Source organism: Mobula birostris, chromosome 28 (assembly GCF_030028105.1).
Source record: "Mobula birostris isolate sMobBir1 chromosome 28, sMobBir1.hap1, whole genome shotgun sequence".
NCBI classification, from domain to species: domain Eukaryota; kingdom Metazoa; phylum Chordata; class Chondrichthyes; order Myliobatiformes; family Myliobatidae; genus Mobula; species Mobula birostris.
The window spans coordinates 7,306,216-7,329,354 of NC_092397.1; the positions used below are offsets into that span (position 1 = coordinate 7,306,216).

The 23,139-nt window shown below is 49.4% G+C and overlaps 1 protein-coding gene across 2 annotated transcripts; it reads right to left on the reverse strand.

Annotated features, from left to right (window-relative positions):
* Nucleotides 1-2,227: 2,227 nt before the first annotated feature.
* LOC140189318 (phospholipase A and acyltransferase 3-like) lies at nucleotides 2,228-23,003 on the reverse strand. Of its 2 annotated transcripts, none has more exons than XM_072246026.1 (5): nucleotides 22,620-23,003; nucleotides 17,184-17,334; nucleotides 12,416-12,524; nucleotides 11,345-11,613; nucleotides 2,228-3,873 (listed from the first exon to the last, which is right to left on the reverse strand). In XM_072246026.1, exons 2-5 carry the CDS (start codon nucleotides 17,196-17,198, stop codon nucleotides 3,772-3,774), a joined length of 495 nt encoding a protein of 164 aa, XP_072102127.1. In that variant the 5' UTR covers nucleotides 17,199-17,334; nucleotides 22,620-23,003; the 3' UTR covers nucleotides 2,228-3,771. The 2 variants fall into 2 exon arrangements, with proteins under 2 accessions (XP_072102127.1, XP_072102128.1); XM_072246027.1 differs by lacking the exon at nucleotides 22,620-23,003 and adding an exon at nucleotides 19,675-20,132.
* Nucleotides 23,004-23,139: the final 136 nt, after the last annotated feature.

A 23,139-nucleotide genomic window follows, 5' to 3' on the forward strand; every position in this document is an offset into this window, starting at 1 on the left:
TTCCACATCCTTCCTGTAGTGAGGCGACCAGAGCATGCCTTATGAGGAAAAGTTGAGTGAGGTAAAGGCTTTTCTCCTTGGAGTGAATGAGGCCGAGAGGTGACCTGAGAGAGGAGGACAAGATGATCAGAAATATTGATCAAATTTTCAGGCAGAACCTTCTCCCAGGGTAGAAGTGACTCACACGGGGGGGGGGGGGGAAGTGAGGAATAAATTTTGAGTGTCAGAGGTACATTTCACATACAGATGCTGGTAGCTGTGTGGAACACGGTGTCAGGTATATTAGGGACATTTAATTAATTTAGGTTGTTGATGTGACATGCCTGTGATGCTGCCGCAGATAAGTTCTTCACCGCGCCTGTGCAGACAGGCAATCGTGCAGCCGACGATCAATCCGACTTCGACTCCCGTCTGACCGACTGGCCCATGAGGCCGAGGGACAACTTGGCAGACGGAAACTGGGATTAGCTTGGGCAGGACAGGTAGACAGCGATAAGTGGAAGGCTGCTTTTGTGGTCGGAAGCCTCTGATCGGCGACGCATTGCAGGAAACCGCAGCTAGCGCAACGCCCTCCCTGTGTGACCGCGTGGGCTTCCTCCAGGCGCTCCCATTTCCTCCCACAGTCCAAAGACGGACCGGTCAGTGGGTTAATCGGTCATTGTCAATTAGTCTGGGGTTAAATTGGTGGGTTGCTAGGTGATGCTGCATAGTAGGCCCGAAGGGTCTGTTCCACAATTTATCTCCAAATAAATAAACCCTTCAGCTCTGGGCCCCGAATGTTTATGAGGACAGGAGGAATGAGGCCACGATGACCATGGGACATTGATTATGGAAGATGCCCCAGGCCTGTTTCCCCCTTATTTGGCGGGGAGATGGGCGGCGCGGGAGCTGCGTAGCCTCGACTGTAGCGAGGACCAGGCCTCAAGCCGGGGGCTTGCCTGCTGCTGCCGTCCAGCTGAGGAGACCTGTAAGGCAGTGCAGCGTGGCGTCCATGCTCGGTTGGGGCAGGGGGTAGGGTCCCAACCTCTTCTGTCAGTGCTGCCCTCCTGTGTTCGATCGGTGGAATGACAGGCTGGATTTTGTGCATCTGCACACTGCCAGGAACTGTACCATCAACTTCGCTCAGGGACTTGGGCTACATTTATATATTTTTTTGCATGAGTTTCTTTTTGCTTGCTATTTTGAATGTGCTGCGTACGTTTTGCACCTTGGTCTCAGAGGAACACTGCCTCGTTCGGCTGTATCCATGTATGATCATGATTGATTTGAAGAGGGTAACCTGTAGCTGTGGATAAATTGGATAGATGGAATTTAATCCTGAAAAATGAGTGGTGATACATTTTGGGAAAACTAATAAGGCTTCGGAATGGCAGATGGAATTTAATCCTGAAAACTGAGTGGCGATGCATTTTGGGAAGGCTGATAAGGCTTCGATGTACACAATCAAGGTAACGGGGGTGTGGTGGGGGAGGTTGTGTTAGTGTAGCAGCGTAACGCTATTGTGGCGCCACTGACCCAGGTTCAATTCCCACCGCTGCCTGTGAGAACTTCTCACGTTCTCCCCGTGACGGCGTGGGTTTCCTCCGGGTGCTCTGGTTTCCTCCCACAGTCCAAAGACGTACCGGTCGCACAGCGCCGGTGTAACGCCATCAGAGCGCTCTTCTGGCCAATGCTGCCCAATTTGACTAGTTAACCTACTCACCCGTACGTCTTAGGAACGTGGGAGGAAACCAGGGCACTGGGAGGAAATTCCCCAGAGGCCACGAGGAGATCGCACAAACTCTTGCGTTGAGAATTGAACCTGGGCTGCTGGCGCTGTTTACGCTAACGCGGCACCCGGTGTTCCAAAATTGCAACCCCCCCCGTTTCCCATTGGATCCCAGAAAGTTGGTCCTGGGAAGATTTTTCCCTCAACAGTAATGATCTTGCAGTTTTGAGTTCCAATGGTCAAAATCAAAGTGAGATGTATTATCGAAGCATGTATGTTTTTAGTGTTCCCTTCTGCATTTTGTGGCCACAGTGGGCGGCAACCTGGCCGTTTCCTTGGCATTTTGTCTGTATCTTACGCTCAGCCCCGCGCCGATGGGAAGAGTGCACGGGGCCGGCCAGATTCAAACCCAGCCTGAAGTCCCAGTGATGCCACCAGGCCACTGGCCAGGTACATACACAATCCCCAGTTTCACTTCCTTGCAGGCACTTACACGAAAATAAAGGCATACAGTAGAACTGAAGGGCAAAAAAACTTTATACATAAACAGAACTTGTCAAACGATCAATGTGAAAATGAAGGCAAATTGTGCAAATATTAAAAAGTAGTGAGAACAGGGATCATAAAGAGCCCTAATGATTTTATTACATGCTTGAAAGCAAGTTTAATCAAGGGGATGAGGAAGTTTATATTTCTATGCAGACCTTCATGAAGTTTATTCAATATTATTCAGTATGTAATACGCTGTTAGGTTTCAGTGTTAAGGCTAATGTAATGGCTTCTATGTAATGTTCTGCTTTCAAGGTGATGGTCTCTCTGTAGCAGCAATGTCTGGGTTATGACTTAGGAGCTCGCCAATAAGAGATTGTTGCTGTGTCTTGGGATTGTTTTCGTGGGCTTTTGGCAAGGAGGGGAAGGAGGGATGAAGAGAGGAGACGCAAACGGAGAACTGTGGTCGATCGCCGGACGGGGTAGACCCCGAACGGGGGTGCGTTGGCGGAAGAAGAACTACGTGAGCTCCAACTTTCTGTGCACGTTGACTGTTTAATGAGATTGGCACCCTTTTTCTTTTACATTTTGTTTCTTGACTAAACATATAGTCAAAATAAGAGTTATAAAGCTTAATCGTTGAATCGCATATTGTGTACTGTTTGTTATTTTGGGGTACTGATTTGTGACAGGGGACACATCGTGCAGCATCCACCCAAACGAGATTTCTTAAGTTTGGCCAGGCTGGGGGTTATCACCCCCTTGATTAAACCTCTAGAAGAAGTGAGTGTTACCAGTATACAGATGCATTTCTACACACCATAAAATAACATTATATAAACTTAAGTATCATTGTCAGTAGTCCCATTGTTCCTTGAGAGGGTGGGGGGAGCTGTCTCCTGAACCCCCACACCCCCGCGGCGGGGAAGGCGGTGCGTTTCGGAGATGGTGAGCTGGCGCACGCCGTAGCCGCTGTTGCACCGGCGCTGGAGGGAGGGGGCGGGTCGAGCTTCCCTCTCAAACCCAGTCGGGGTGGGGTGGGGAGGGTTGGGTCGAAGTAGGGGACGGGCTGGGCGGAAAGTGCCCCCCCAATACTTTGGTCACGGGTGGAAGAGGTCGAGGGCTGAAGAAGAGGGAATCCGATAGGTGGAAGAGAGTGGATCGGGGGGTGGGAGGGAAAGAGGAGGGGAAACCATGGGGCAGGGGATGGGCAGCGGAGGAGAAGAGAAGGGGTGAGGGGCGAATGGGAGAAATTGATGGACGTAGAGAACTCGATGTTCGTGCCAGCAGGTGAGCGACCCTGTATGTCCGTGGGACCCTCCAATCCCAGACACGTCCTGACTGAAAAGTGCCAGCACGCCACACTCCAGAGAGAGGGAAAGAGGAACGGAGAAAGAGAGACAGGGAGAGAGAGTGACAAGAAGAGAGAGAGAGAGAGAGAGGGAGACAGAGATGGATAGATACAGAGAGAGAGAACAGCAAGGAGTGTCTCCATCTCAGAGTACGACTAGGGCAGAAAGCAGTGTTCCCTGGGGGGGGGGGGTGTTATTCCCCACCCACACAGAGCTGCCTGTTCACTTCTTGTGCTTCTGCTGGGATTTCAACAACTGGTAGCCAACCAACGCCACAACGCCGAAGATGCCTGCACCAACCGTGTAGAAAGCTGCATCTTCAACCTGTATGGGGAGTGAAAGAGTCCGAGTCAGGCAGGGAGAAAAATCAGCATACAGACAGTGAATCTCCCTCCGCACCGTCCCGTCACACACTCCCGGGGTCAGACACAGAGTGAAGCTCCCTCCCTCCGCACCGTCCCGTCACACACTCCCGGGGTCAGACACAGAGTGAAGCTCCCTCCACACCGTCCCGTCACACACCCCCGGGGTCAGACACAGGGTGAAGCTCCCTCCGCACCGTCCCATCACACACTCCCGGGGTCAGACACAGGGTGAATCTCCCTCCGCACCATCCCATCACACACTCCCGGGGTCAGACACAGGGTGAAGCTCCCTCCACACTGTCCCATCACACACTCCCGGGGTCAGACACAGGGTGAAACTCCCTCCGCACCATCCCATCACACACTCCCGGGGTCAGACACAGGGTGAAACTCCCTTTACTGTCCCATCACACACTCCCGCGGTCAGAAACAGAGTGACGCTCCCTTTACTGTCCCATCACACACTCCTGGGGTCAGACACAGGGTGAATCTCCCTCCACCCCATCCCATCACACACTCCTGGGGTCAGACACAGGGTGAATCTCCCTCCACACCATCTCATCACACACTCCCGGGGTCAGAAACAGAGTGACGCTCCCTTTACTGTCCCATCACACACTCCCGGGGTCAGACACAGTGTGAATCTTCCTCCGCACCATCCCATCACACTCTCCCGGGGTCAGACACAGAGTGAATCTCCCTCCGCACTGTCCCATCACACACCCCCGGGGTCAGACACAGAGTGAACCTCCCTCCGCACTGTCCCACAGTTGTGAAGACTGGAAAGGAAGCGGGGGAATTAGCCAGAATAGGAAGGTAGGGGTGGAGAGGAGAGTACAAGCTGGCAGGTGATCGGTGAGAACAGCTGAGGGGAAGACGGGACGACGTAAGAAGCTGGGAGAAGATTGATGGAAGTGATAAAGAGCTGAAGATGGAGGAATCTGGTTGGAGAGGGGAGAGGAGTGTGAGAGAAAGGGAAGGAGGAGGGGAACCAGAGGAGATGATAGGTAGGTCAGGAGAGAAAAAGTGGAAGGGGAACTGGTAATTGGAATGGAAAAGGGGGGAGGGGGTGAAACAGATTGGAATGGTTACCAGAAGCTTGAGAGAAATCAATGCTCATGCCACCAGGTTGGAATTTGCTTCCCCACCCTGAGTTTGCCCTCTTCCTGGTCGTAGAGGAGGCCGTGAACTGACATTCCCGAATGGGAATGGGATTGAACTGGGTGGCTAATGAGGGATCCTGCCTTTTGTGGCAGACGGAGTGAAGGTACTCGACAAAGCGGTTCCCCAATCTACACAAGCTGGAGAGAATCTGCAGACGCGGGAAATCCGAGCAACACACACAGAATGCTGGAGGAACTCAGCAGGACGGGCAGCAACCATGGAAAAGAGTAAACAGAATCACTAGAAAGTGGCTAAATCCAATACCACCTACATTAAAAGATTGGCACGAAACTAACTTGGAAATATTTAAAATGGAAAAGATGACTTACTCTCTGAGAATTCAAAAAGAAAAATTTTATCAAATTTGGAATAAATGGATTGAATACATAACCCCAAAGCGAGCAGACTTTAGATGACTCTCCTAATGATTTATACTGCTCTTCTCATCAACACAGTAATATTGCTAACGTAAGCACCCCCGGTCTAAATGTTTACTGTTTTTGCTTTTTTTTTTGGAAAATGGAGAACTAACACAAGTAAAGGAAAAGATTTGGGAAAGGGATAAAAAATGATAAAATTAAGTAAATAAGTATATAGGGATTGGATAATTATTTTTGGGGGCAGGAGCAAACATGAACAAGTTAGGATATAAACACCTACAATGGTAGTTACATAGACTGACATACAATAATTTGGACCAGAAGAAATGGTCCAGAAGAGATATATGGAAATTATTATTAATCCACTATTATTACTATTTTTCTTAACAACTAATATCATTACTTAACCTAATAGAGTAGGATTTCAACTGCACATAATTATCTATTTAAGTGTCTAATTTCTTTTTATATCATCTTAATGTGTACCTAGGAATGTATAAATAATTATAGATTTATACATATATAAAAAAAATGGAAAAGGTTATATATGTGAAAAAAGTTCATGATACTTGTGAATTCCTTATCCAAATAAAAACATTTTTTGAAAAAAGGAAAAGAGTAAAGTGTCGACGTTTCAGGCAGGACTGGGGAGGGAAAGGTAAGGAGTTGATTTGAAAGGTGAGGGAAGGGGAGAGGGAAACGGTGAGAGGTGAAACCGGGAGGGGGAAGGGGGTGAAGTAAAGAGCTGGAAAGTTAATTGGTGAAAGAGATACAGGGCTGGAGAAGGGGAGAGTCTGATGGAAGACGACAGAAGGCCATGGAAGGAAGAAAAGGGGAGATGAGCGCCAGAGGGAGCTGATGGGTGGGCAAGGAGATGAGGGAAAAGGGGATGGGAAATGGAGAGGGCTGGAGGCATTACTGTAAGTTCGTGAAAACGATGTTCATGCCATCAGGTTGGAGGCTGCCCAGGAATATAAGGTGTTGTTCCTCCAACCTGAGTGTGGCCTCATCACGACAGTGGAGGAGGCCGTGGATGGACATGTTGGAATGGGAATGGGAAGTGGAATTAAAATGGGTGGCCGCTGGGAGATTCCGCTAGCTCTGGCAGACGGAGCGTAGGTTCTCGGCGAAGCAGTCTCCCAATCTATATCGTGTCACACCGAAGTACAGGAGGCCACACCGGGAGCACCGAACGCAGTAAATGACCCCGACAGACTCGCAGGTGAAGGGTCGCCTCACCTGGAAGGGCTGTTTGGGGGCCCTGAACGGTAGTGAGGGAGGAGGTGTAGGGGCGGGTGTAGCACTTGTTCTGCTTGCAAGGATAAGGGCCAGGAAGGAGATCAGTGGGGAAGGACGAAGGGACAAGGGAGTTGTGTAGGGAGTGATTCCTGCAGAAAGCAGAAAGTGGCAGAGGTGGGGGGAGATGTGTTTGGTGATGGGATCCTGTTGGAGGTGGCGGAGGTTTCGGAGAATTATGTGCTGGATATGGAAGCTGCTGAGGTGGTAGGTGAGGACATGAGGAACCCTATCCCTGGTAGGGTGGCGGGAAGATGGGGTGAGAGCAGACGTGCACAAAACGTAAGAGATGCAGTTGAGGGCAGCATTGATGGTGGACCCTTTCTTTGAAAAAAGGAGGATATCTCCTTCGTTCTAGAAAATAAAATCTCACCCTGAGAGCAGATGCGGTGGAGACGGAGGAATTGAGAGAAGAGGATGGCGTTTTTACAAGTAACACGGTGGGAAGAGGTATAGTCCAGGTAGCTGTGAGAGTCCGTGGGTTTATAATAGATATCAGTAGATAAGCTGGCTCTGGAGATGGAGACAGTGAGATCAAGAAAGGGGAGGGAGGTGTCAGAAATGGTCCAGGTAAATTTGAGGGCAGGGCGGAATTTGGAGGCAAAGTGGATGAAGTCTACGAGTTCAGCATGGGTGCAGGAAGTAGCGCCAATGCAGTCATCGATGTAGTGCAGGAAAAGTATGGGGCGGTCACCACTGTAGTCTTGGAACACAATTCTCCGAAACTTCTGCCATCTCCAACAGGATCTTGCCACCAAGCACGTCTCTCCCTCCCTCCACCCCCACACTTCCTGCTTTCCACAGGGATCACTCCCTACGTGACTCCCTTGTCCATTTGTCCCTCCCCACTGATCTCCCTCCTGGCACCTGTCCTTGCAAGTGGAACAAGTGCTTCACCTGCCCCCACATCTCCTCCCTCACTACCATTCAGAGCCCCAGACAGTCCTTCCAGGTGAGGCAACACTTCACCTGTGAGTCTGTTGGAGTCATATAGCGTGTTCCACGCTCCCGGTGCGGCCTCCTGTACTTCGGTGAGACCCGACGTAGACTGAGAGACCGTTTCCATAGAACCATAGAACATTACAGCACAGAAACAGGCCTTTTGGCCCTTCTTGGCTGTGCCGAACCATTTTTCTGCCTAGTCCCACTGACCTGCACCTGGACCATATCCCTCCATACACCTCCCATCCATGTATCTGTCCAAGTTTTTCTTAAATGTTAAAAGCCTCCATCTAGCAGCTCATTCCATACTCCCACCACTCTCTGTGTGAAGAAGCCCCCACTAATGTTCCCTTTAAACCTTTCCCCCCCTCACCCTTAGCCCATGTCCTCTGGTTTTTTTCTCCCCTTGCATCAGTGGAAAAAGCCTGCTTGCATTCACTCTATCTATACCCATCATAATTTTATATACCTCTATCAAATCTCCCCTCATTCTTCTACGCTCCAGGGAATAAAGTCCCAACCTATTCAACCTTTCTCTGTAACTGAGTTTCTCAAGTCCCGGCAACATCCTTGTAAACCTTCTCTGCACTCTTTCAACTTTATTAATAATCTTCCTGTAATTTGGTGACCAAAACTGCACACAATACTCCAAATTCAGCCTCACCAATGCTTTATACAACCTCTCCATAACATTCCAGCTCTTATACTCAATACTTTGATTAATAAAGGCCAAAGTACCAAAAGCTCTCTTTACGACCCTATCTACCTGTGACGCCACTTTTAGGGAATTTTGTATCTGTATTCCCAGATCCCTCTGTTCTACTGCACTCCTCAGTGCCTTACCATTAACCCTGTGTGTTCTACCTTGGTTTGTCCTTCCAAAGTGCAATACCTCACACTTGTCTGTATTAAACTCCATCTGCCATTTTTCAGCCCATTTTTCCAGCTGGTCCAAATCCCTCTGCAAGCTTTGAAAATCTTCCTCACTGTCCACTACATCTCCAATCTTTGTATCATCAGCAAATTTGCTAATCCAACTTACCACATTATCATCCAGATCATTGATATAGATGACAAATAACAATGGACCCAGCACTGATCCCTGTGGCACACCACTAGTCACAGGCCTCCACTCAGAGAAGCAATTCTCTACCACCACTCTCTGGCTTCTTCCATCGAGCCAATGTCTAATCCAATTTACCACCTCTCCATGTATACCTAGCGACTGAATCTTCCTAACTAACCTCCCATGCAGGACCTTGTCAAAGGCCTTACTGAAGTCCATGTAGACAACATCCACTGCCTTCCCTTCATCCACTTTCCTGGTAACCTCCTCGAAAAACTGGTTTGTTAAACATGACCTACCACACACAAAGCCATGTTGACTCTCCCTAATAAGTCCCTGTCTATCCAAATACTTGTAGATCCTATCTCTTAGTACTCCTTCCAATAATTTACCAACTATCAACGTCAAACTTACCGGCCTATAATTTCCTGGATTACTTTTCGATCCTTTTTTAAACAACGGAACGACATGAGCCATTCTCCAATCCACCGGCACCTCACCCGTAGATACCGACATTTTAAATATATCTGCCAGGGCCTCTGCAATTTCAACACTAGTCTCCTTCAAGGTCCGAGGGAACACCATGTCCGGTCTTGGGGACTTACCTACTCTGATTTGCCTCAAGATAGCAAGCACCTTCTCCTCTTCAATCTGTATAGGTTCCATGACCTCACTAGTTTGCCTCATTTCCATTGACTCCATGCCAGTAAATACAGACGCAAAAAACCCATTGAAGATCTCCCCCATTTCTTTTGGTTCCATACATAGCCGACCACTCTGATCTTCAAGAGGACCAATTTTATCCCTTACTATCCTTTTGCTCTTAATATACCTGTAGAAGCTCTTTGGATTATCCTTCACCTTGACTGCCAAAGCAACCTCATGTCTTCTTTTAGCCCTCCTGATTTCTTTCTTAAGTTTTTTTTGCATTTTTTATACTCCTCAAGCACCTTATTTGCTCCCTGTTTCCTATACATGTCATACATTCTCTCTTTTTCTTTATCAGAGTTCCAATATCCCCTGAGAACCAAGGTTCCTTATTCCTATTCTCTTTGCCTTTAATCCTGACAGGAACATACAAACTCTGCACTCTCAAAATTTCTCCTTTGAAGGCTTCCCACTTACCAATCACATCCTTGCCAGAGAACAACCTGTCCCAATCCACGCTCTTTAGATCCTTTCTCATTTCTTCAAATTTGGCCTTTTTCCAGTTTAGAACCTCAACCCGAGGACCAGATCTATCTTTATCCATGATCAAGTTGAAACTAATGGTGTTATGATCGCTGGAACCAAAGTGTTCCCCTACACACACTTCCGTCACCTGTCCTAACTCATTTCCTAATAGGAGATCTAATATTGCATCCTCTCTAGTTGGTACCTCTATGTATTGATTTTCAAAACTTTCCCGAACACATTTTACAAACTCTAACCCGAACAGTATGGGAGACCCAATCAATATGTGGAAAATTAAAATCCCCTGCTATCACAACTTTATGTTTCCTGCAGTTGCCTGCTATCTCTCTGCAGATTTGCTCCTCCAATTCTTGCTGACTATTGGGTGGTCTATAATACAACCCCATTAATTTGGTCATACCTTTCCTGTTTCTCAGCTCCACTCATATGGCCTCGGTAGACAAGCCCTCTAATCTGTCCTGCCTGAGCACTGCTGTAACATTTTCCCTGACTAGCAATGCCACCTCCCCCCACCCTTCATCCCTCTGCCTCTACCATGACTGAAAACATTGGAACCCTGGAACATTAAGCTGCCAGTCCTGCCCCTCCTGTAGCCAAGGTTCACTGATGGCATAATTCCACGTGCCAATCCACACCCTCAGCTTTCCCCGAGCGTCTACGCTCCGTCCGCCAGAAAACGCAGGATCTCCCAGTGGCCACCCATTTTAATCCCATTCCCGTTCCGATATGTCCATCCACGGCCTCCTCCACCTGTCGTGATGGGGCCACACTCAGGTTGGAGGAACAACACCTCATATTCCGTCTGGGTAGCCTCCAACCTGATGGCATGAACATCGACTTCTCTAACTTCCGTTAATGCCCCACCTCCCCCTTAACCATTTCCCATCACCTTTACCCTCTCTCACCTCATTTCCTTGCCTGCCCATCGCCTCCCTCTGGTGCTCCTTCCCCCTTTTCTTTCTTCCATGGCCTCCTGTCTCTTTGACCAGTCAACCTCCCAGCTCTTTACTTCATCCCCCTCCCCCTCCCGGTTAACCCTTTCATTCCTGGAAGCCTCCTCTGGACTCTTCCCCAATGCCAGCACACCCTTTCTTCACAAGGTGTTAGCTGGAGAGGAGGACTTTAGTCATAGGAAGGGCTACTCAGAAATGGCCACCCAATTCAATTCTACTCCCCATTCCCATTCTGACACGTGAGACCACGGCCTCCTCTGCTGCCACCCGAGGCCTCACTCACATTGGAGGAGCAACAGCTTATCACCTACTACCTTCCTCCCCTCTCCCCGACCTCCAACACCTTCTTACTCCAACTTCTTCCCTCCCTCCCCAGTCCTGTTGGAGCTCGTCCGCCGGTTTCTCCCCCTGTGCTGGGAGGGAGGAACTTCTCACCTGGGTAGACCTGGACTCCCCGTAGCGCAGTTCCATGACAAAGTGCTCGCAGTTTGATGAGATGATGCTGTAGTCCATCTCGCGGCCTACCTGCCGCCGGGCCTCCTTCAGGATGACGTTGATGGGACGGGGACGCCGGCTGCCGTCCAGTTTATTGTTCACCTGGCAACGGTCTGTCCCCACCACGACGCGTAGGAGCTCCCGTTTCACGTAGGCCTTGTCGGTGAACACAGACATGATGCTGCTCGCACCGGCGTCGCACACCTCGCCTGAGGGGAGGGACAGCAGGAGGGGCAGACACAGAGGGTGGGGTCAGCCTTCGGGCTGTCCAGATGGTCATGGGTGTAGTGGGGACTCTGTGTGTGTGTGTGTGTGTGTGTGTGTGTGTGTGTGTGTGTCTGTGTGTGTCAGTGTGTGTGTGTGTGTGTGTGTGTGTGTGTGTGTGTGTCTGTGTGTATGTGTGTGTCAGTGTGTGTGTGTCTGTGTCAGGGTGCGTGTGTGTGTGAGAGAGAGAGAGTCTGTGTGTGTATGTGTGTGCGTATATGGGTGTGTGCCTGTCTGTGTGTGTCAGTGGGTGTCTGTGTGCATGTGTCTGTCCATGAGTGTCAGTGTGCGTGCGCGCGCAAGTGTGTGTATGCGTCTGTATGTGTGTGTGTGTGTACGTCTGTGTGTATGTGTGTATATGAATGTTTGTCTGTGTCAATGTGTGTGTGAGTCTGTGTGTGTGTCTTGTGTGTCTGTGAGTGTGAGTGTGTGTGTGTGTGTGTGAGTGTATGCGTGTGTGTGTGTGTGTGTGAGAGTGTGTGTCAGTGTATGTGAGTGTATGCGTGTGTGTGAGTGTATGCGTGTGTGTGTGTGTGAGTGTATGTGAGTGTATGCGTATGCGTGTGTGTGTGTGTGAGTGTGTGTCAGTGTATGTGAGTGTATGTGTGTGTGAGTGTGTGTGAGTGTGAGTGTGAGCGTGTGTATGCGGGTCTCACAGGCCGCAGGATGGGAAGAATCTCGGAGGATGGGGTGGCCCGGGTGGTGGAGATGTAGCTGGGGGGGGGGGGGTGGTGACACTGTACTTACTCGGAGGTGCCAGGTGAATGACATAACCATCCCCCACGTACAGCGCCCAGTGCTGGTAAAGTGGCCGACAAATTTCAATCAGGTCACCGGCCTTTGGTTCCATTTCACCCTGGAGACAAAAATGGAAAAGAGAGGGGCATCAGTGAGGGAGGCAGGAAGAGAGGGAGGGAGGGAGGGGGTGTCAGGCAGAAAGGGAGGGAGGGAGGGCAGGAACGGGAGGGAGAGAGGAAAATAGGAGGGAGGGGGTGTCAGGCAGAAAGGGAGGGGGCAGGGAAAGGGAGAGAGGCAAGTGTGAACATGACACTTTTGTACACAGAGACACAGGCACACACTAATTGTCAACACACACACACACTCACTCACTCAGAGTTGGGGAAGCTGTAGTGCAGGGCAGGGTGAACTGATGTTTATTGGACAGAAATCGGGTGAAACATGGCGTTTCCTGGGGACTGGTGCTATAGAATTGAGACGGACTGAAGCCAGACACGGACTGGACAGTGGAATTGTGACAGACACGGACTGGACAGTGGAATCGTGACAGATACAGACGGGACAGTGGAATCGTGACAGACACGGACCGGCCAGTGGAATCGTTACAGACACAGACCAGACAGTGGAATCGTGACAGACACGGACCAGACAGTGGAATCGTGACAGACACAGACCAGACAGTGGAATCGTTACAGACACAGACCGGACAGTGGAATCGTGACAGACACAGACCGGACAGTGGAACCGTGACAGACACGGACTGGACAGTGGAATCGTGACAGACACAGACTGGCCAGTGGAATCGTGACAGACACGGACTGGACAGTGGAATCGTGACAGATACAGACGGGACAGTGGAATCGTGACAGACACGGACCGGCCAGTGGAATCGTTACAGACACGGACCGGACAGTGGAATCGTGACAGACACGGACTGGACAGTGGAATCGTGACAGACACAGACCGGACAGTGGAATCATGACAGACACGGACTGGCCACTGGGGTGGGCACAGGCGTGGCGGATGAAGTTTAATCCAGTGAAAGGCGTCACCTTTCACGGACCCTTTAGAACAGAGATGAGGAGGAATTTCCTTAACCAGAGAGTGGTGAATCTGTGGAATTCACCGCCACAGACGGCAGAGGAGGCCGAGTATTTGGGGCTATTTAAAGCAGAGGTTGACAGGTTCTTGATCGGTCGGGGCATCAAAGGTTTTGGAGAGGAAGGCAGGAGAATGGGGTTGAGGGGGAAAATAAATCATCCATATTGGGATGGCAGAGCAGGCTCGATGGGCCAAACGGCCTGATTTTTTTCCTATGTCTTGTGGTCTTATGACCTCTGCAGTTCCCCCACCCATCACTGCCGAGCACCGAGCTTGAGAGAGGCTGTTCCACTAAACCACTTCCTGCTGCTATTTTGATCGGGATTTGTTACTCAATCAGTATCACTGTGTGCACAGTACTAGGTCTGCGACTGGATCCCTGCTGCAGCGTCCTGACAGTACAATCTGGCCACAATGGATCCAACAGACCTCGGTTGTCTGAGAATTGCCCTGGAACAACAGGGAGTGATGCTGGGGAGACACCAGAACCAGCTGGAGTCTGTGTTTAGGGCAGTGGAGTCGCTTTCTGCCAATGTAACCAATCTTGTGGCCGAGACTCAGTCACTCCAGCTGGCCCAGAGCGTCCATCAACATTCTGCGACTGCATCTTCCACCCCACCCTCTGCGTTCTCACATGCTCCTCCTGTCCAAGACCCCCGTCTGCCTCCTCCAGAAAAGTACTCAGGTGAACCCGGTACCTGCCGCTCTTTTCTTTCCCAGTGCACCCTCATTTTTGAATTGCAACCAACAACATTCCCGACTGATCGAGCCAAGGTAGCCTACGTCATCACCCAACTGTCTGGTTGGGCGAGAGAATGCGGACAGCTGTCTGGGAGGCAGGCTCCCCTTTCTGTAGTAATTTTCAGTTATTTTCTGAGGAGATGAGAAAAGTGTTTGATTGCTCCGAACATGGGAGAGAGGCTGCCCATGAAATGCTGCACATGTGCCAGGGGTGCAGGTTTGTGTCAGATCACACCATAGAGTTCCAGACCCTAACCACCTCCAGCAGCTGGAACTCAGAGGCACAGTACGACACCTTCCTGAATGGTCTGTCCGAAGACATCAAAGATGAGCTGGTCACCCAGGACCTTCCTGTCACCTTTGAAGCCCTGGTGGATTTGGCCCTCTGTATTGATGTTCGCCTTCAGCAGTGCTGCAGAGGGAGGGGTTCCAGAGGGTCCCTGGGGGCACTGGGTGAGTTCCAAGCTCCTTGTCAGTCTACATTGCCCTGCCATTTGCCCCATCTACAATTCCTGTTCCAGAGCCCGAGGCTATGCATGTTGACCGTACCCGCCTGACGCTGACTGAAAGACAAAGTAGGCAACACTTACAACGTCTGAAGAAAAAAAAAATTTTTTTTAAAGATTGAAAAAAATTTTTGGCGACAAGAAAATGAGATTTAAAAACCCCTACTAAGCAAGAAAAGTGAGAATAAAAAACCATTAGGGTGCTCAACCCCGGAGACATGCATCACGCAAAAAGCTTCTAAAGATAAACATAAAACTGCCTGCAAGAAAAAAAAGGTACCAAAAATTTACAATTAGATCGTGGAGGAAATCTATCAATTAATTCAAATGATAGTAAGGAGCAAATGAACCCCAGCTTTTCTCAAAATCAAACATAGGTTCAAAGGTTCGACTTCTAATTTTCTCCAAATTAAGACATAGCATCACTTGAGAGAATCATTGTGACAAAGTGGGAGCTGATGTATCCTTCCACTTCAACAAAATGGCCCTCCTAGCTATCAATGTAACAAATGCAATAACATGTTGTTCAGACAAAGAGATACCGCGGATATTTTGAGGAATTATTCCAAAAAGCACAGTTCTTTTCTTTTCTTCTTGACTAGATTTACAACTGCCTTTGTACAACACGGTTCCTGTACCCTACCATCCTTTCCCTGTCTCATTGGAACGTACCTATGCAGAACACCACACAAATATCCCCTGAACTTTTGTCACATTTCTGCCATACATTTCCCCGAGAACATCTGTTCCCAATTTATGCTTCCACGTTCCTGCCTGATAGCCTCATATCTCCCCTTACTCCTATTAAACACTTTCCTAACTTGTCTGCTCCTATCCCTTTCCAATGCTATGGTAAAGGAGAAAGAATTGTGATCACTCTCTCCAAAACGCTCTCCCACTGGGAGTCCTGACACCTGACCAGGTTCATTTCCCAATACCAGATCAAGTACAGCCTCTCCTCTTGTTGGCTTATCTACATATTGTGTCAGGAAACCTTCCTGAACACACCTAACAAACTCCACCCCATCTAAACCCCTTGCTCTAGGGAGATGCCAATCGATATTTGGAAAATTAAAATCTCCCACCACAACAACCCTGTTATTATTACACCTTTCCAGAATCTGTCTCCCTATCTGCTCCTTGATGTCTCTGTTACTATTGGGTGGTCTATAAAAAACCCCTCCCTGTTTCTAACTTCCACCCACAGAGACTCAGTAGACAATCCCTCCACGACTTCCTTTACTTCAGCTGTGACATTATCTCTGATCAGCAGTGCCACACTCCCAATTCTTTTGCCTCCTCCCTGTACTTTCTGAGATATCTAAAGCCTGGCCTCTAAGCAACCATTCCGGCCCCTGAGCCATCATTCCGGCCTCTAAGCAACCATTCAGGCCCCTGAGCCATCCAAGTCTCTGTAATGGCCACAACATCATAGCTCCAACTATTGATCCACTCTCTAAACTCATCCGCTTTGTTCGTAATAATCCTTGCATTAAAAAATAGACACATCTCAAACCATCAGTCTGAGTGAATCCCTTCTCTATCACCTGTCTGTCCTTCCTCTTACACGATCTCAAAGCTTTCTTGATTTGTGAGCCGACAGCCCCTTCCTCCGCCTCTTCAGTTCGGTTCCCACCCCCCCCCCCAGCAATTCTAGTTTAAACTCTCCCCAGTAGCCTTAGCAAACCTCCCCGCCAGGATATTGGTCCCCCTGGGATTCAAGTGCAGACCGTCCTTTTCGTACAGGTCATTCCTGCTCCAAAAGAGGTCCCAATGATCCAGAAATCTGAATCCCTGCCCCCTACTCCAATCCTTCAGCCGCGCATTTATCCTCTATTCCTATACTCACTGTCGTGTGGCACAGGCGGTAATCCTTTGTGGTCTTGCTTCTCAACTTCCTTCCTAACTCCCCATAGTCTGTTTTCAGGACCTCCCTTTTCCTACCTATGTCGTTGGTACCAATATGTACCACGACCTCTGGCTGTTCACCTTCACAATTCAGAATATCGTGGACGCGATCAGAAACATCCCAGACCCTGGCACCTGGGAGGCAAACTACCATCTGTGTTTCTTTCCTGCGTCCACAGAATCGCCTGTCTGACTCCCTAACTGTAGAGTCCCCTATCACTGCTGCCTTCTTCCTTTCCCTACCCTTCTGAGCCACAGAGCCGGACTCTGTGACAGGTGCCGCCCTTCGCGGCGGACACAGCGAACCTGACCCGTCCCGTCCATCAGCTTTTCCTCCCCACTATCCCGCAAGAGGCTCCCTCCTCGCCCACAGCTCGCAGGACGCTCGGCCTCCGGACGGTAGGGAGCGGGTGGGTTGTTGGATGCCGGGGGTGGGGAGGGGAGAGGAGCGTGAGGAGGGACGGCAAACAGTCCTCTGACTTCCACGCGTAAGTTGCAGCGTGTTCTCGGGTTCTACTCACGAATGATGAAGCCATGGAGAGCTCTCTCCCAAGCGGCCGATGAGGCGCCGGCGACGTTCAGAAAGCGACAGCGGTCCTGCACCCGGCAGGTCGCGAAGCAAAACAGATCTCAGACTGGGCCGTTGCTTCCTTTCAGAGCCTGCAGGCGGGACTTCCCCACAACAGAGCAGAGGAACGCGTGTTAAAGTGTGGAGGTGAACTTCCGTCCCATCCCCCGCTGCATACACACAAAAACACACTCTCTCTCTCTCTCTCTCACACACACACACACACACACACACACACACACACACACACATATATAAACACTCTCTTTCTCTCTCTCACACAGACCTAAACACTCTTTCTCTCTCTCTCTCTCTCTCTCTCACACACACACACACACACACACACACACATAAACACTCTCTTTCTCTCTCACACACAGACCTAAACACTCTTTCTCTCTCTCTTTCTCACACACACACACACACACAAACACTCTCACACACACATAAACACACTTTCTCTTTCTCACACACACAGATAAACAAACTCTTTCTCTCTCACACACATGAACACTCTCTCTCACACACACACACACACACACACACACTCTCTCACACACATAAACACTTTCTCTCTCACACACACATAAACACACTCTTTCTCTCTCACTCACAAACACTCACACACATGCATAAACACTCTCTCTTGCACACACACATAAGCACTCTCTCACACATGTAAACTCTCACACATTCTCTCACAAACACATAAACACTCTCTCACAAACACTCTCACACACACACTCAGAAACACTCTCACACGCACACATACATAAAGTCTCTCACAAACACACATGCTCTCTCACACACACAAATACGCACTCTCACACACAGACTCTCACATGTACACATGCACAAATACACACACAGACACTCTCTCTCACACAGACACACTCTCACACATATACCTGTACAGAAGGGACAGTTTGCACCTGAATTGGAGGGGGGGCTAAAATCCTAGCGGAAAGGTTTGTGAAATCTGCGTGGTGAGGTTTAAACTGGAGTTGCAGGGGGATGGGAACCAGAGTGCCAGGACAGTTAGTGGAGAGGTTGTGGAGGCAGATCTTGGCAAGACTTCGGACAAAGTTAGGAATCAACGGTTGAGCATGGTGTGACTAGTGTCCTGAGCTGCCAATGTAAGAAGTGTCATAGGAAAGGTGGATAATAGTTCTGAAGATGAGATGCCTGGTTTGCGGAAAGAGGCAATGTGTAGTGAGGAGAACTATTGACAGGCAAAATTGCAGTCAACAGGATGAGTTGCGATGGAAAAGGTGGACAAAATTAAAAAGGGTGAACACAGGGCTGAAGGTGATATATTTGAATGAGCACAATATACAGAATAAGGTAGATGAACTTGCAGCTGCAAGTGGGCAGGTATGATGTTGCAGGCATCACTGAATCATGGCTGAAAGATTACAGCTGGGAGCTTAATGCCCAAGGATATATATTATATTGAAAGGACAGGCAGGAAGGTAACTGGGGACGGTGTTGCTCTGTTGGTAAAAAAAAATGAAATCAAATCATTAGAAAGAGGTGACACAAAGTCGGAAGGTGTTGAATCATTGTGGATAAAGCTAAGGAACTGCAAGGGTGAAAAGGCCCTGATGGGGGTTGTATACAGACCCCCAAACAGTAGTAAGGATGTGGCCTACAAATTACAATGGGAGATATAGTGGAATTGCCTGCCAAAAGGGCAATGTTACAACAGTCAACATGCAGGTAGATTGGGAACATCAGGTTGGTGCTGGATTCCAGGAGGGGGAAATTCCCGGAGTCCCTACTAGATGGCTTTTTTAGAGCAGCTGGGGGATCCGCTATTCTGGACCGGGTGTTGTACAATGAACCAGGATCGATTAGAGAGTTTTAGAGTGCTGTATAGTTTTAATTACTGTAAATTGCAGTGCACAGATGACACAAAACAAGGAATTTCGCTACATTTGCCAGTGATATTAAACCTGATTCTGATGTGATAAAGTAGTGGGGGGCGGGTGTTGCGTAGGGCAATGTGAAGCATGCAGGAAACTGCGCACAAAAAAAACACGCTGTCTCCCCAGCCTGTCCGTGGCAAATTGCAGGCACCGACTTTTCGAGCTGAGAAGAGACAAACATCGGGGCGTCCAAGCTGTCCTCGGCAGCAGCTATCCAGCTGGATTCACTCGCCTTGGAATACCAGAGACGCTTGTGCCAGGCAATTCAGCTGCTCGGAATTTCAAAGCCTTTGTTCGGGGCTATTAATTCAAACACCGGAAAGGCAGTCCACGGCACCCACAGGACAGGCGGAGAGAGCAGTGCAAACTGTTTAAGAGTCTCCAAGTAAAGGGGAAATACGTCCAAGCTTATCGCCCCACAAGTCTTGCGAATGGCTGCGGTCTATCAGAGCTGTCAACGGGCCGGAGACTGGGAAACAAGCTCGCCCGTCCTTCCCTTCTCCAAACCCCACTCACCACACTTAGACGAAGTGAGAAAGTTGGAGACAACGCAGCGTGGGAAGAGGAAGAGCTCAGGAGGTTTCAGAACAATCCATCAGAGGCACAGTAGTCCGGCAGCACGAACCGCGGACGTCTGAGATCAGAACTTCACAAGGCGAGAACAAGCGCAAATCAGGCCCCGGGCGCCTTCAAAGTCCATAACGGCTAGAGTGGGACACAGAGTGGCCTGATCCTTATGACGAGGAGCTCCTGTCTGAGGTGGACACACTTGTTCAAGAATCTTCATCCGCTCCAACACTTCACACCGGATCGGGTCGCTTATCTGTCCCACCAGAGAGACAGACTCCAACGTCTAATAGCTTAGGGCAAGAGACTGAAGAGGCAGAATAATCCTCTCACTTTGCCCAGTGTTCAGGCAGTCTACCCTGACCTCCATCAGATTTAATGTTTTTTTTTTAAAAGAGTTCTGACGTTGAAAACATTTCACAAAATGGGAATGTTCTTTAAAAAAAAGAGGAAAACAAAGAGAGAGAGAGGGAGAGTTAAAACAAAGAGAAAGACAGCTATAATGTTGGCAAACACGGGAAAATCTGCAGATGTTTGAAATCCAAAGCACCCCACACACACACACAAAATGTTGGAGGAACTCTGTGTCATGTTGCCACAAACTCTGGTCCTCTTCCCTCCCCCTTTCTATCATGGTCTTCTGCCCTCCCCTACCGGATTCCCCCTCCTCTGGCCCTTTATCTCTTTCACTACTCAGCTTCCCAGCTCCTGACTTCACCCCCTCTCTCGGTTCCACCTATCACCTGCCTCCTTGTACTTTTTCCTCCCCCCACCCCACCTTCTAACTCTGACTTCTACCCCCCCCCCATTTCCAGTCCTGCCGAAGGGTCTCGGTCCAAAACGTCGACTGTTTACTCTTAAACACGAGGAAATCTGCAGATGCTGGAAATTCAAGCAACACACATCAAAGTTGCTGGTGAACACAGCAGGCCAGGCAGCATCTCTAGGAAGAGGTACAGTCGACGTTTCGGGCCGAGACCCTTCGTCAAGACTAACTGAAGGAAGAGCGAGTAAGAGATTTGAAAGTGGGAGGGGGAGGGGGAGATCCGAAATGATAGGAGAAGACAGGAGGGGGAGGAATGGGGCCAAGAGCTGGACAGGTGATCGGCAAAAGGGATATGAGAGGATCATGGGACAGGAGGCCCAGGGAGAAGGAAAAGGGGGAGGGAAGCCCAGAGGATGGGCAAGGGGTATAGTGAGAGGGACAGAGGGAGAAAAAGGAGAGAGGGAAAAAGAATGTGTGTATGTGAATAAATAACGGATGGGGTACAAGGGGGAGGTGGGGCATTAGCGGAAGTTTGAGAAGTCAATGTTCATGCCATCAGGTTGGAGGCTACCCAGACGGAATATAAGGCGTTGTTCCTCCAACCTGAGTGTGGCTTCATCTTTACAGTAGAGGAGGCCGTGGATAGACATGTCAGAATGGGAATCGGATGTGGAACTAAAATGTGTGGCCACTGGGAGATCCTGCTTTCTCTGGCGGACAGAGCGTAGGTGTTCAGCGAAACGATCTCCACGTCGACTGTTTACCCTTTTCCATAGACGCTGCCTGGTCTGCGGAGTTCCTCCGGCATTTTGTGTGTGTGTTGCTGCAATGTTGACAATTCTTTTTTTAACTGTTTATGTAAGGAGCACAAGTTGCGTGAGTTAAATTGGCTGACAATAACTCCAAAGCGGTCCTGTAGAGACGAATTTCACATCTAGTTTTTCTTTTCTTTTTTCTCCCCCCAAGAAGGGGAGATGTTGTGGTTAATCCCGGGTCACTCGGTTAGACATGGGAGGCGCTCACATATTGCACACGCCGCGCTGTTGGGGAAGTTCGGTACTGTATCGCACACAGCAGCGAAAGGCGGGCCGGGGCGGTGATCAGCCTCACTGCTCGTGGAAAGTCACTGTGTGTGAGTGTGGCGAGTCCTGCTGTGGATGCCACGTAGCCTCCTCCCTGATGGGAGTGGGGCAAACGGTCCACGAGCAGGGCGGGTGCTCGCTTCTTATTGCTACCGTCAGGGAGGAGGTACAGGAGCCTGAAGGCACACACTGAACTATCTAGGAACAATAGACAATAGGTGCAGGAGTAGGCCATTCGGCCTTCGAGCCAGCACCACCATTCACTGTGATCATGGCTGATCATCCACAATCAGTATCCAGTTCCTGCCTTCTCCCCATAACCTTTGATTCCACTATCTTTAAGAGCTCTATCTATCTCTTTCTTGAAAGCATCCAGAGACTTGGCCTCCACAGCCTTCTGGGGCAGAGCATTCCACATATCCACCACTCTCTGGGTGAAAAAGTTTTTCCTCAACTCCGTTCTAAAGGGCCTACCCCTAATTCTTAAACTGTGGCCTCTGGTTCTGGACTCACCCATCAGCGGGAACATGCTTCCTGCCTCCAGCGTGTCTAATCCCTTAATAATCTTATATGTTTCAATAAGATCCCCTCTCATCCTTCTAAATTCCAGAGTACACAAGCCCAGTCGCTCCAATCTTCTTTTTAATTTCTATTTTTGCACTAGTTATTTAACTATTTAACATCTATATACTTCCAATAATTAACAGTTTTTTTCTCCGTATTATCATGATTTGCATTGTACTGCTGCTGCGAAGTTAACAGATTTTACAACATTTACTGGTGACATTAAACCTGATGCTGACGGCAGACAGGCTAGCGCTGGTATTGTCGAACAGAGTCCTGCAAGTGACTCGCTTCTTGGCACGCAAGCTCTTTCCCCCACCAAGGACGGGTGAGGAACGTGACGGAACATTCACCCCCCACCTCCTTTCCCGGACTTTTCATACTGACAGTTGATTCACGGAGCAGTCGCGAATAAATTGCGCGGCGAGGAACGAGAGGCCAAACGTCAACGGGACCTTGAGACAGCGGTAGCGAATACTCACTTCGAACGGCCGACACCCTCCTCTCGGCTCCGCAGGTGGAGATCTGACACTTGCAGTCCGGCCAGGGCGCTTTTTAATTGGGAAGCAAGGTCCTGTGACGAGACGAAATCGAAAGAGAAAAGGGTGGGGTTCAGGGCTCAGATGGTTTGATTGGCGTGACATTCCTGTCATGCTTCGGACATCCCTGTGTTTCGCCGTGAACTTCACACGCACGTCACGCTGTCACCTGCCGCCCGTCCTTTCCCGGAATTAAAAGCCTCACACGGTGCACTCTATTTACCGGGCAGTGTCCTGGCGTGGACTGAGAATGGAAAAATTCACATTATTCAGAAATCGGAAGTGTAAAGGGACTTCGGCGTGATTCCCTAAAGGCGAACGTGTGGGTCGGGTCGGTGCTGAGGAAGGCAAATACAAATTTTCAGCATTCATTTCGAGCAAGTTAGAATATATATTTATTTAATATGTTTATTGCTGCCCAGTAATCCTTCCACCACCACCCAATGAACCCTAGCCTAATCAC